Genomic DNA, 11,028 nt, shown 5'->3' on the forward strand with positions numbered 1-11,028 from the left:
TGTGGTCTACAAATGTCCATCTGTTACATACAGTCAGTGTCTGAGGCTGTGAAGCTACAGCTAACAGATCTGCAGAACACCATTGGAGATGATGTTTTATGTATCCAGAATAAGCCAGCATGACTGAAATAAGTGTAAACCTTTTTAAAGCGGCCATCGGAGGCTTTGATGGTCTAAAGGAAACAGACTGAGAAACTCAACTGAAGTTTATTTTACACATTAAAAAAAAGAAGCATTCATTTTTATAGGAAATCGGTACAAAAGCATCTCCTGGAGGTACAAAAGCATCCCCTGTGACATCACTGTGGCCTGTCAGAAAGCAGGGCTTAGGGCGTCATGGAGCCGATGGACAGCGACTTCTATCATCTCCCTTAGAGTCTCGTCCTCTGCGCATGACACCAACTGCAGAGTAACACACAGAGGTCAAATAAAGGGTATTACATCATTTTCTACAGAAACAAACAAAATACTTGCATAAATAACATATGTGAAACTATTAATTTCACACATAACCAGGAAGCAACTGTAAGTTAAACTCAGTAGCACTGACTGTGACTGTATAGTAGTCTGAGAAAATAAGCTTGAGCAAGTCTGAGTTCAGTTTAGCCCTTTACAGGCTTTACCTTACAGGCGCTCTTTAAATGTTACTGTGTGTGTTAGAAAGAAAATTCAAGGGGCTTTTGAAATGAGAGAAGGCGAGCTTTACAGGGATATTTTGTGTATCACGGTATCATGAAGCATTCACTCAATACTGCTGTCTGAACACAGACAGAAAAAAATCACGTGTGTGCTACACATCCCCCCCCCCCAATTCCTCACACATTTTGGACTCCAGAGAAAATAAAAAAAATCAGTTGCACTGAAGTTTTCTTCCTGTTCAGCAGCTGACTTTCAGTCTCATGGAAACTGCACAGCTGCCTGCTGGGAGGTCAGAGTCATTGCAATCACACAGACTGCTTAAGGTTTACAAATGATAAGCATCAGATTTAGTAGAAAGCCAGTTTGTCAATGAGTTGCAATCGGTCTGAGTGCAACTAACTAGTCTTTACAACTGGGGACTCCAGTGGTTGCTAACTGGGTGTGTTCCTATATGAAAGCAAGGTTGGCGAGGATCTGTGTTTGTTATCTGTGGAAGAATCTGTTTCAGATCTCTGAATGTATGAAGTTAAAGTGAATTTTGGTTTTCAGATGGACACAGACTTTTGATGTTCCCTGATTTATCAGTTAATCTGTGTCATCATGAACAGAGAGCATGCAACTGTCAACTCAACCCAACAACTTTTATGCCGTCATGATGTAATAATGACTGATCAGAGCTGATCTCAGTCGCATGAAGGTCAGGTAATTTCTCTGTGTGAGTGCAGCCTGACAGAACTTCAGCCAATGACATCTCAGAGGCGCCGTCTCTTATTTACATGCTTTGAGGTTTAAACTTAACATAAAGCCCTGCAGCGGGAACAGGAAGTACCCATACTTTCAGGTTTTTCATGAACAGATCGGGTTCTGTAACAGGAAGTCTGAGGATTTAAAACAAAATGATCCTTAACACCAGATTTATGTCACATGACCTTAATGCAGCTTAAACTGCACAGCCCCCTGTGCTAAAGGTCAGAGTTTTGTGTTCTGTCAGAAGGTCTAACTCTGCCCACTCCTCATACTCACTCTGGTCTCTGGGTCTACTGACGCTGTGACGCCGTCCACGGTCACGCTGAGGTTTTTACCATCTTTGAAATTCACGCAGTCATCCCCAAACATGTCGCTGCAACACAATACAAGTTAGTCTACCACTTGGGGACTTTTACTTTGAAAATTTTGAAAATGCTAAGTTAGAAATGAAATCCTTTCTTGGGTCTGTGTGTGTCGGTGTGTGTGGTGTTTGTGTGTGCACATGTCTGTGTGTAGCAGCGACTCACTGCAGCATGAGCGCAAGCCTCTCCACAAACACGTCCATGTCGAAACTTTCCTTCTTCCCCTCCACAACTGAAACACACAAACACACAGATGTTACAGATTCTGCACTGTCCCCAAACATTGCACTTCAAACTGCCGTACTGTGTTTACTGACACTTCTGGGCGTTGGGGTTGGACTGGACCTCGAGGATGACAGTGGCAACGGCGTCAGCGTACATGTCATTGAGCGGATTGGCGATCCACTGAGGAAACAAATCAAGAAGAAACACTTACTTACTTCAATGATGGCAAAATGAAACAGAAATTAGTGAACTAATTGGTAAAATTCTGGATCTGTAACACTTTAAAAAAAAAACGAAAAAACAAATTTACAACAAAGAAACAAAAGATCTGAAATTAAAAAAACTTCAACAGCTGCTTAAATATGAAGCAAAATTAATTTTCCTCCAATCAGTGAGTTCCTGTTTGAAATAAATCTGAACATTTTGTTTCAGACAGAGCACTGAAGCTGCATCCATGAACAACAAAGGCTGTACGAAATCACAGCACCTCTGCTCACATGGGCTGTAGTGTATGTGTGTGTCTGACCTCTAGCAGCACCATGCTGGCTTCATGAACCATCGTGATGCTCTTAAAGATTCTCACGGTGATTTTCTCAGTTCCCTCCACCTGCTCCACATCGCCTGAAACACAAAGAGCAGCTCATGAACGCTCTGTGGACCGTGTTCAATTAAACTTCAGTTCACTTTTATTTATATAGTTCCAAATCACAACAACAGTTGCCTCAAGGTGCTTTGTATTGTAAAGACATTGTCTCCATCATTCTCTGTAAACGTCCTGATGGAGGTGAAACACCTTCAGAAACTAACATGAACATTTTTAAGCCCACGTATCATCAAGTCTGACATGCAGAAAAATTCACGACCAAAGATCCCATTAAATATTTCTAATGCATCGCCTCACAAAACTTCCGGTAATGGGAGGAGCCAGCTTAAGTTTTACTCTGGATGACCCGAGTCAGGTGAGTCCAGGTGAGCTTTGCTGCTTTCTTACCTGCGAGGTTTCTCAGCTGGCTGACCAGCAGTGAGATGGGTCCGGTGTATGGGATGGCCTGCGTCTGAGTCACCATGCCCATCGACAGGTCAGTGTAGTCTGTACAGAGAGCACAAATGTCAGGAAGTAACAGGCGATGCGTTCAGGGACCAGCATCAGGCTGGAATAATTAGTGCAGGTAAACTGAGTTACTGACTGGAGAGGTCGGAGGGCGACAGGATGTGATAGTTGAAGTTTCGTTTGACGAGAATCCCAGAGACCCGCTGACCCTGAATGCACTTCTTGTCGGCAAGGGAGCCCATCACCTGCAGCAGAGGATGCTGGGAGTTAAGGTGGCAGAAGGTGAAACGAGACACGCTTAAAGCTGCGGATGGTTTTCAGGAGGACCTTGGCCAGTTTCTCTCCTCTGAAGTTGAGCGTGACGGCCTCGGTGTTCCTCGGGTTGTGCACCTCGATGTGGACCTCATCGTTGTCCTCGTACTCGCGGATCAACGCCGCCTTCAGACGCGCCATCTCGTTCTGCTCGCCGTGGACGAGAATCTGCAGACCCAGGATCAGCACACGTTAAACTAAACTCACCTGTTCCCGACATCAGACCGAGTGCTGTGCACAGTTTCAGTCAGTAGAGCAACAAAGAAAAACTCCAGGTCCAGGACTGAAGCTGCATGCGAAGGTCCACAGCGCACAGACGTCTTACTCTCATTAGATGATCTCTGCTCTGCTGAGCGATTGGACTGAGTCATGATTAACAATTATACAGCTGCTACAATTTTAGCACTTTTGAAACGCTGTCATCTGTTTACTGATAAGCTGAGAGTGAGTGAATAAATCTGATTACCACATGAGGAGGCTTGAGAGCTCTGATGAACTCGCTGGTCTGTTGGTAGTCTGTGTGAGCTGAGAAGGAGATGTAGTCCACCGACATCTTCAGAGGAAGCTTCTGACCCGACATGGTGGTGATCTCGTCGGGCTCTGTCATGATGTGCTGAGAAACGCAGACAAACCGTTAGACCTCGAAGGAATCAGGAAAGAAACTCGGCTCTCTGAAGGCTTTAAATGATTGTGTCATTTTCACTCTGGCCTGATGGGGGCACTGTTGCCTTATTATTAATGCCTAAACCCTGACACAGACGGTTTAAATCAGAGCAGATCTGCAGGTCTGGGCTTTCCGCCACTCCCCGAAAAGAAAATCAGACTCTCAGGAAACATTTTCCACTCAGAAACGGGAAAATGTTGGAAAAGCCTCAGAAGCAGGCTCACTCAGGTTTGTCCTTCAGGGCAGTTTCCTGACTCCACAGTTAAAATAGTCCAAGCTGACCTCACCTTGGCGAGCGTCCCCTCCACGCAGTATCCGGCGATGATGACGCCATTCCTGCGGTCGGTGCACCAGCTCTCAAACAGCTCTCTGGACAGGCCACTCTGCATCATACCAGGAGATGCCATCACCACGCTGGGACCGATGTCATCGAAGTGGTCCATGCTCTGAAACACACACATGTAAAAATCCTGCATGTATAATGATATGAGCCAACTGACAACCCACGGACTGCATTCACTGACCTTGAGGTTGCTGATGTGCTTGAAGACAAAGGGGTTGTTGATGTTGATAGCCTTGCGGATCTTGTCGTTCATGGCGTTGATGTAGGTCTGGTACACAGCCATGCACTTCCTGGCCAGAGAAGAGGCGTAGTAGATAGGGATGTCGTGGAGCTCCGGGTGGTTCTGCCAGTACTCGTCTGGATCAAAAACACGAGCAGATCAGAGGTCAATAGGGTCGGAGCCGGGCTCATGGGCAGAGGAGACCGAGAGAAGACCTCACCGAGGATGAGGAGCAGCTCCTGAGCCCGTCCCAGGGCGAAGACAGGGATCAGGCAGCGGCCCTCCCTGTTCACGATGTCGTGGACGGTGTTGCAGAAACGAGCCTCCCTCTCCTCACGCTTCTCGTGGATGTGAGTGCCATAGGTCGACTCCTGAACGCAGAGCAGGAAACATTACTGAGTATGCTTGGCTCGCTGATTCATCACAGTTGCATCAAGATTAGCAGTCACATGATGTAGTAACAGCAGGTGTTTGCAGCTCCAGGTTTCACCTTTAGGGTGTGATCTCCACACACGGGATCATGTGGAGATGTCAGATCTTACAGACATTTGAGGCGGTTACACCTCATTCATGGTTTTACTCCGTTTCCTGGGCAGGGATAGCTCAGTAGGTAGAGTGGTGGCCCCATGATCGGAAGGTCGGGGGTTCGATTCCCCTGAACAGCTACCCTGAGGTACCCCTGAGCAAGGTACCGTCCCTACACACTGCTCCCCGGGCGCCCAATGGCTGCCCACTGCTTCACTGAGTGAATGGGTTAAATGCAGAGAGGGATTTTCCCCACGGGGACCAATAAAGTACACACTTTCTTCTTCTTCTTCTGTCACGTTTCTGTGGTCGATGTTTCTAACGATGACCTCAGAAGTAAATTGATCCCTGTGAAGTTCAGGCTGCTCTAAAATATCAGTTTTTTTTTCTACTCTTGGATCTGGATGATGTCACTGAGATGCTCCACCCATATGTGGATTCTGTGAGGCAGCCAATCAGGAGAAATTAGGCTTAAACTGGGCGTAGCTAAAAGAGGACAAACCAGCCCAGAATCAGATAAAGGAGGATTATTATGAACGACGGATCAAGCAAAGCTGCCATAAACTTTGAACAGTTGATTTCTGATTTCAGAATCACTCACTGTGATGAGGATGTCCGGCTTCACGCTTGGGATCTCTGCTGCCATCAGGTGTCTGTCCTCTTGACGGGAGAAATCACCTGTGTACAACAGCTACACACACACACACACACACACACACACACACACCATGCGCGATTAGCAGCTGTGGCCATGCTGTCCTCAGTAAACTCACTCATTCACAAAAACAAAGTGCCTGTCTGAGGTGGTCCCTCCGGAGAGACAATAGTTTTGGAACACACCAGCACATTTTCTCTGCTGTTTAACGCAGAAAAACCCGACTGCGATGCGACAAAGCATCACCCCACTGATCATGTGTCTAAGACAGCCTCGCCCTCATCGTATTCACATGAAGTCACAGGAACTTATTTCACCTTTATTTTCAGTTCTTGCAGCGTCTTTATTTCTTAACAAGCTGCAGTGATTAAAAAAAAGGTCAAAGAATCTGAACTGTAGTTTTTAAACTGCAACTAAATGTCCATAAAAACTCTGAGTGTGTACATGTAGCAACACGCCCACAGAGGCGCAAACACTCAGAGGAGGCTGGATCAATGTCTGAAGAACTCACCTTGACGCCGGCGATCTCGATCATGAACATGGCGGCTCCGAGGACATGGCCGGCGTGGTAACACCAGAACTTAATGCCAGCCACCTCCTTCACCTCGTGGAAGTTGATGGTCTCGATCTTTTCCATGCTGTCCTCCAGGTCGGTCTCCGTGTACAGCATGTCATCAGCTGAGATGTTACTGCAGACACGATTCAGACAATCAAGCGTCAAAGATTCTAAGCAACTCATCAGCAGCGTCTTTGACGGCAAACAGCACTTACCTCTGCTTCACAACTCCTACAGCAGGTTTGCATTACTCCAGTTTAAAATAACCCTCCTTTGGATGTCTTGTTATTTTAATTTAAAGCTGCTTATCACTGACCTGACACTGACCTTTGCTCGTTCGAGGTAACCCAAAAGTGAGGCTCACCAGCATTCGCCCACACTCTTATTAAACCGTTAAAAACATTCTCAGAGTCAACGTGTCTACCGGCGAGTCTCACCTGACTTTGACGTAGTCGGACAGCAACCACCGGTAGATGGCTTTGGTGGCGTGTGTCATGAACGTCCGACCTTTAAAGCTGGTCTTCTGCAGGAACCAGGGCAGAGCGCCGCAGTGGTCCAGGTGGAAGCTGATGGAAGGAGGAAGAGTCAGCATAAACATCTGCGGTACATCAGTATCATCATGCTGCAGGCAGTCATGTGACCACTCGGAGGCTGTGAACTCACTGGCTGATGAGCAGCAGGTCGATCTCAGCTGGGTCGATCAGGTCAATGTAGGGCAGAGCGTCCATCCCCTCCAGACCAGGATGGATCCCACAGTCCAGCTGACACACACAAAGAGACACAGACCTTTACACACACTGAGGCTTCACGTTCACAGCTGGAAGGTTCATATTCACTATCTCACCATGATCTTTCTTCCTTTGAACTCCAGGATGATGCAGGACCGTCCCACCTCCTGACCGGCCCCCCTGCACATAGACACACACTGAAACCACACTCCACACCTCACCCCAACATCCAGCTCAAACTCACTTTAAACCAAACTCCATTCAAAAATCAGTCAATTTTTATTTGTAAAAGAGCAAAACCCTGAAAGAATTGGAGTCACATGACTACACTCATAAGATTAAATATGCACTGACAGACGACCTTATATTTAATTATCAGCTGTGTCGAAGCTGGGAGGGAGATCTTTTCAGATTATAAGTGTTGTTAAATGAGTTCTGAATCAAAGCGCTTCACTGGAAACTTCCGCGGACCTTTTTAAGTTGTGTGTTTTACGCGTTTTATAGTTTATTTATGAACCCTGAATGAGTGATTTTCTGAATGTAGTTCTGTGAGGAGGGGGAGCCCGCACACAGAAAGAAGCTGAAGTTGCCTTAAACTCACAGCGGGCGGATCAGCAGCTGGTCGCTCTCCTCCGCCGGAACCGTCGCGTCGGGTTTACGTTTAGCCGCCATGTTGTTTACTTCCACACGCCGAAAAACAAACAAACAAACTCCGTCATCACTCCGTTAGTTAGCCACCTGCTATTAACAGCGGCTCCACAAGGTTTACTAATATGTAACTTCCGGTCCCCAGTGAAATCTTTCCGTGTAGTAACATTAGTCCTAACTTTTTGTTCCGCGATGAATCCCGGAGGAGAAGTGTGCTTTAAAGCAATCTAATATATTTAAAAAAAAAATCAGATTAATATGTATCAAATAAATAAATAGTATTCATCAATAAATGCTCAAATTAATTATTAACTAAATATATACTACTAATAATTACAAACAAAAATTATTTTCGTTTTTGTATCTTTGCTCTTTAAGTCTATGCACTTTTAATTTAGGAGATTTTAAAACTCTTTAAACAAATTCATTCTATAAATTGGCTTTGATTAAATTTAAAATCATATACATGACTATGTTTTTGTGTATTATATTTGAGTATTTAAATATTTTGTACTCAAGGTATTAAAAAACAATAATAAATAAATAAAAACAAATGGTTTACATAAAAACATTGACAAAATGCATCCTGCTCTGCTCGCTGATGCTTCCCCCCTCACTGATTTTCTTCTAGAATAATCAGGATGAACATCAGAGCCACAGATATGGCATGAATATTATTGATCGTTTTCTAATAAAAGGTGGAAACAGTTTGAATTTCATACAAGTTCTTAAAAATGTTTCACAATAAAAGCTCTGTCAAGAAAGTTATTTTGACCAGCGAGACTTTATAGGACTATTAATTTGAAAAGATCCAGGATAATTCGAGTTTGTATAAATAGAGTGATGCAGTAACTTTAACAGATTTGAGAAGTTTAGAAAGAGTGATGTAGGAAAAAACGGACACCGAACAGCTCACAGCGAAAAGCTGTTTGTGTTAAACTCGGCTCTTAGTAAAGTCCTCAGCTCCGAAGCTGCTTTCAGGTCTCGAAGTGAGAAACTCTTTTATGCACTAAAGGAAACGTTTAGACTGAACTTGAGTATTTTTGTGTGAACCACTTTGTTTATAGAACCACGTTGTTCTTTCCTCAGCTTGGTTTGGTGTTTTACACCAGCTTTTTATTTTGACATGTTTTCTGTTTTTATTGATTTCAAAACCTATTTGTTCCCCTGGAAATGCCTTTTTGGGTTTTTTTTTTAAATGCCGTTTAGTTTTCACAGTTTGTTCATCCTGTGTGTCCTTGTCAGTTTTCTCTTGTGTATCGATTCATCATCTCCCAGTTATTAGTCTATTTCACGTGTCAGCGCTGACAAAGAGCTTTACAGGTCCATCTCAGAACAGGAGTGCTTTCTTTGACTAAGTAATTCATCAGGCCTTTTACCACCACTTGATTAAATCCATGGCTGCAACATAAAAATTCTAATTTATTGATTAAGATAGACCTTCTAAGTTGCAAACTTTATTTTTTTGGGTTGTGTTGAAATAATAATGTTGGTAATTACATTAAATTAATTTTATATGTAATTTGAAATTAAATCCCAATGTTAGTGGGTTCAAAATAAAATTCAAGTTGTAATTACTTAAAGAAATTGAATAGATAACTTATTTTTTTTCCACTGTAACTTCTGATTTCAAATTCCCTCCCCTACCGACTTAACTAGCCCGGGCAAATTCACACATGTTGGGTTGCATGGTGCAAGCTTTTGTAAAAGACATTTCAAGGTAAGTAACATTTCATTTACAAATAACAGTTCTACCAAAGCAAAGCATTTGTGCTAGTCACCTGTAGTGGATTTGTGTATGATGTGATGCTCATACAGATAAGGAAATACTTTGCACTACCACATGTAGCTAATGCTAGCCATTCTAAACTTTAGCACAGCAGAGGATAAGACTTATAAAGTTTCATTTGACAAAAGTCTTCAGCTAGAGAGTGCAACTGTGGCTAGGAAAAGCGTGGTTAAAGTTTTGCTACACAGTGCAATCTAATTTCGACCATAGGCTGATTTTGTTTTTCTTTTTACCAAAATTAGAAGCCTTAAACTGTGAATAGTTTTGTCAGAGGGATAACCTAGAGGCTTCTTTTTTCCATCTGGCTCACCTATTTTATGTCTTTATAAAACTTGCATGACCTATACGTAATATTACATTGTAAATGATTTTGGTTAGTATTGTGATACAGCTTAAAGTAAGTATTGTTCTTGATCTTAAGAGCTGTAGCTATCTTTGTTTTTGTTTGTTTTTTTAAAAAAATCAGATTGTGTGAAATATTGTTAATGTCATTCCAATAGCATTATTCTGGCATAGGCTATGTGAATCTACTTAATATTAAGACTTTATGTAAGCAGTTAGTATAGTGTGATAATCTGGGGTCATTAGTGCTTTGTTAAACTGGGACACATTTTTTACAAAATGGGCTGGGAGTGAACAATGTGTCAATTCGAAACCTCTGCAAAAACAGGGTTGCTAAAACATTACAGATTACACCACGGTTATGGTGGGGAAGTCTCCCTTGTCTTCACCAAGATTGTTTTTGTTCCCTCAAAACTTGGGGTAGCCTTAGATCACATCTATCCTCTTTAAATAATGTATTACAGCATTCATTAATGCAGTATAGCTAATAGTCTGCAAGGTTTAATTCTTCTGTTTGTGTGGTCTACAGATACAGGAGGAGTTCAAGAGAATAACCACTGTAAGCCTTGAATGGCTACACTTGACCATTGCACCCCAAAACTGATGGATGTCATTTTATCAAGGGGAGGAGCTAAGGGAGTGAGAATCAGGCAGATCAAGGACATGCTTCTTGAGGTAGGACAACTATTTAGACTTTGGGTAGCTTTGAAATGAACTTTGTTGGCAGTCACCCATGTATTTTATACTCATACTTTATTTTTTCTTAAATAGCACAATACAATTGAAACATGCAGAGAAGTAGCCATCTGCTGCCTTATCACTTTCCTTGGAGAGAAGGACGAGGACCTTTTCATGGAGTTTTGGAGTTTGGTGTAAGTAATTCAGCATTGTGTGTGTGTGTGTGTGTGTGTGTGTGTGTGTGTGGGGTATCCATTGATCATCTGAATTCATTAAGATTCAGTAAGTATAAAAGTCTAATCTATAATTCACTAACCTATTTTTTAAAATTTGCTTTACAAGGACACTGAAGAACTTAAGGCAGGTGATGAAAACTGCCATCATCAGTAACCGGTACACCCGTGGATCTAACCATAAGACTGCAACCATTGTGTTTTGAATCCTGTATGTGTAAAATTGATCTTAAAGGTGTTTGCTGCATTGTGTAATAGAAAGATGGAAGATCTTGTAAAGTTTGGTAGGCATTGAAAGTTAACATTTACTG

General features: G+C 42.9%; 1 protein-coding gene across 1 annotated transcript; it reads right to left on the reverse strand.

Moving 5' to 3' along the window:
- Nucleotides 1-188: 188 nt before the first annotated feature.
- Nucleotides 189-7,827, reverse strand: cpsf3 (cleavage and polyadenylation specific factor 3). Its single transcript, XM_085432714.1, has 18 exons — nucleotides 7,629-7,827; nucleotides 7,144-7,207; nucleotides 6,963-7,060; nucleotides 6,737-6,865; nucleotides 6,255-6,432; nucleotides 5,690-5,779; nucleotides 4,784-4,934; nucleotides 4,525-4,700; nucleotides 4,288-4,446; nucleotides 3,803-3,949; nucleotides 3,352-3,504; nucleotides 3,161-3,269; nucleotides 2,965-3,063; nucleotides 2,500-2,594; nucleotides 2,066-2,153; nucleotides 1,914-1,980; nucleotides 1,663-1,759; nucleotides 189-402 (listed from the first exon to the last, which is right to left on the reverse strand). Exons 1-18 carry the CDS (start codon nucleotides 7,697-7,699, stop codon nucleotides 313-315), a joined length of 2,061 nt encoding a protein of 686 aa, XP_085288840.1. The 5' UTR covers nucleotides 7,700-7,827; the 3' UTR covers nucleotides 189-312.
- Between the last annotated feature and the right edge of the window lie 3,201 nt (nucleotides 7,828-11,028).

This window comes from Copadichromis virginalis, linkage group LG15 (assembly GCF_057382275.1).
Source record: "Copadichromis virginalis isolate Kocher_CV1m ecotype Utaka linkage group LG15, C_Virginalis_male_GT1.1, whole genome shotgun sequence".
In the NCBI taxonomy this organism is placed as follows: Eukaryota; Metazoa; Chordata; class Actinopteri; order Cichliformes; family Cichlidae; genus Copadichromis; species Copadichromis virginalis.